Genomic DNA, 2,408 nt, shown 5'->3' on the forward strand with positions numbered 1-2,408 from the left:
ATCCTGTGATTCTGTGATGGCTACCTTTGATATTGTGATTACCTTCTACAAAACTAAACTGAGATTTGTTTTTAATTATTTGTTTTTTTCTATCCTGAAAATATATATTACATTGACTTAGAATATATTTTACATTAATTTTTATTTTTATTTTTTAAGCAGGCTTACTGACCTCTGAATAAACTGACGCAGAAATGGAGTTGGTGTTCTAACTCTGAACCAACTCGATCGTGTATAAATGTATTAGCAAACAGCTCGAGTCTTAGATTCATTAGAGAAGTAGAGAATCATGGGAGGAGGAGAAGAGAGGCGCTCGTGGCGGCGGGTTGAGGCCGCCCTCAACCGGGCCTTCGCTGACAGCGCCGCCGGACGCTACTTCAAGATCGATGCTCGGGATACCTCCTTCACTAAGGAGCTCCGCGCCGGCGCCGCCACCTTCCTCACTATGGTCTATATCATCTCCGTCAACGCTGCCATCCTTACTGACTCCGGCGGCCCCTGCACCGTCCGCGATTGCACTCCGCTGCCCTCCGCAAACTCCTCCGCCACCGCCCCCGGCCCCGAGTGCAAGTTCGATGGAAACCCGGGGTACCAGCGCTGCCTTTCGCGGACCAAGAATGACCTCGTCGTGGCCACGGCCGGCGTGGCTGTTGTCGGCAGCTTCGCTATGGGGGCGGTGGCGAACCTCCCCCTGGCGCTGGCGCCGGGCATGGGCGCCAACGCCTACTTCGCTTACAACATGGTGGGCTTCCACGGTTCTGGTGGCGTTCCTTACGAGACCGCCCTCGCCGCCGTTTTCCTCGAGGGCTGCATCTTCCTCGCCCTCTCCCTGCTCGGCCTCCGCTCCCGCCTCGCCCACCTGATCCCCCGCCCCATCCGCCTTGCCTCCGCTGCCGGCATCGGCCTCTTCCTCGCCTTCACTGGCCTCCAGGCCCAGGTGGGAGTTGGTCTGGTGGGTCCCAGCCCCTCCACCCTCGTCGCCCTCGCCGCCTGCTCCCGCACCGACCCCTCCACCGGAGAGTGCCTCGGCGGAACTCTGCAGAGCCCCACCTTCTGGCTCGGCGCCGCCGGCTTCCTCCTTGCCGCCATGTGCCTCGCCCGCGACGTCAAGGGCGGAACCATCATTGGCATCGTCTTCGTCACCGTCGTCTCCTGGATCCGCGGAACCGCCGTCACCGCCTTCCCCGACACCGAACATGGGAACTCCAATTTCGACTATTTCAAGAAGATCGTTGACTTCCATGTCATCGAGACCACCGCCGGGAGGATCAGCTTCGCCGGCTTCGCCCGGAAAGAGGTGTGGCTGGCCGTGGCGACGCTGCTCTACGTCGACGTCCTCGACACCACGGGGTCGATGTGCTCGATGGCGGAGTACGGCGCGTTCGCGGACGGCGAGGGCGGGTTCGAGGGCGAGTACCGGGCGTTCGCGGTGGACGCGAGCGCCACCATCGTGGGGGCAGCGTTGGGGACCACCACCGTGACTACGTACATCGAGTCCACGGCGGGGCTACGGGAGGGCGGCCGGACAGGGGTGACGGCGATCGCGGTGGCGGCCCTCTTCGCGGGCTCTCTCTTCTTCTCGCCGCTGCTCACGAACGTGCCGCCGTGGGCGGTGGGGCCGTCGCTGGTCCTGGTGGGGGCGATGATGATGCGGGTGGCGAGGGAGGTGGAGTGGGCGGAGCCGAAGGAGGCGGTGCCGGCGTTCCTCACAATGATTCTGATGCCGCTCACTTACTCGATCGCGTACGGAATCATCGCCGGCGTCGGGACGCACATAGCGCTGCACCTGTCCGACGGCGTTGCGGCGGTCCACGCATGGGCCGTGAGCTGCCAGAAGAAGACGAACAACAAGGCCGACGACGGCGATCAAATCACGGCTACAAAACAGAACATCGCACAAACTGTTTGATTAAATTTTTTTTCAAAATTCTAATAATTTTATTGACGATTAAAATTTTCAGATTTATCTTTGATCGATTACAAACTGCACACAAAATCATTCATATGATCATCTTTTTCAAATATGAACTCATCCTTATAAATCAATTTAATATTTTTAATGTGATTCATATGTAAATGAATTTAGTATTATCTACACAAAAGAATAATACCATTTATAATTAAATTAATATCACTTGGAATATAAAATTAGACCACCTACAAACCATGAATAAATTAATATATTTTTATGGTATAAAGTACTTATAATGCTAGCCTATGTCATTGTACTTTTGTTAGACAATTATTATTTTAATAGTAGTGTTAATAACTAACTAATTAATTAATTAATAGTAGTGTCAAAAGTAGTAGCAACCATGTCCATGTTCTTTTGAAACTATCTTTTTTATATTACGAAAATCATTCATAGCTCTATTTTTTACATGTAGTTTATAGTCATAATTGAACAT

The 2,408-nt window shown here is 53.0% G+C and overlaps 1 protein-coding gene across 1 annotated transcript; it reads left to right on the forward strand.

Annotated features, from left to right (window-relative positions):
* Positions 1 to 289: 289 nt before the first annotated feature.
* LOC141829878 (adenine/guanine permease AZG2-like) lies at positions 290 to 1,909 on the forward strand. The gene has a single exon (XM_074717362.1). It carries the CDS (start codon positions 290 to 292, stop codon positions 1,907 to 1,909), a length of 1,620 nt encoding a protein of 539 aa, XP_074573463.1.
* Positions 1,910 to 2,408: the final 499 nt, after the last annotated feature.

Source organism: Curcuma longa, chromosome 5 (assembly GCF_044706935.1).
Source record: "Curcuma longa cultivar G26 ecotype Majalengka, Jawa Barat chromosome 5, ITB_CL_G26_1.1, whole genome shotgun sequence".
Lineage (NCBI taxonomy): Eukaryota > Viridiplantae > Streptophyta > Magnoliopsida > Zingiberales > Zingiberaceae > Curcuma > Curcuma longa.

What these genes read in the sequence shown, in the direction of transcription:
- LOC141829878 (XM_074717362.1), top strand. Translation starts at nt 290, where the DNA reads ATGGGAGGAGGAGAAGAGAGGCGCTCGTGGCGGCGGGTTGAGGCCGCC.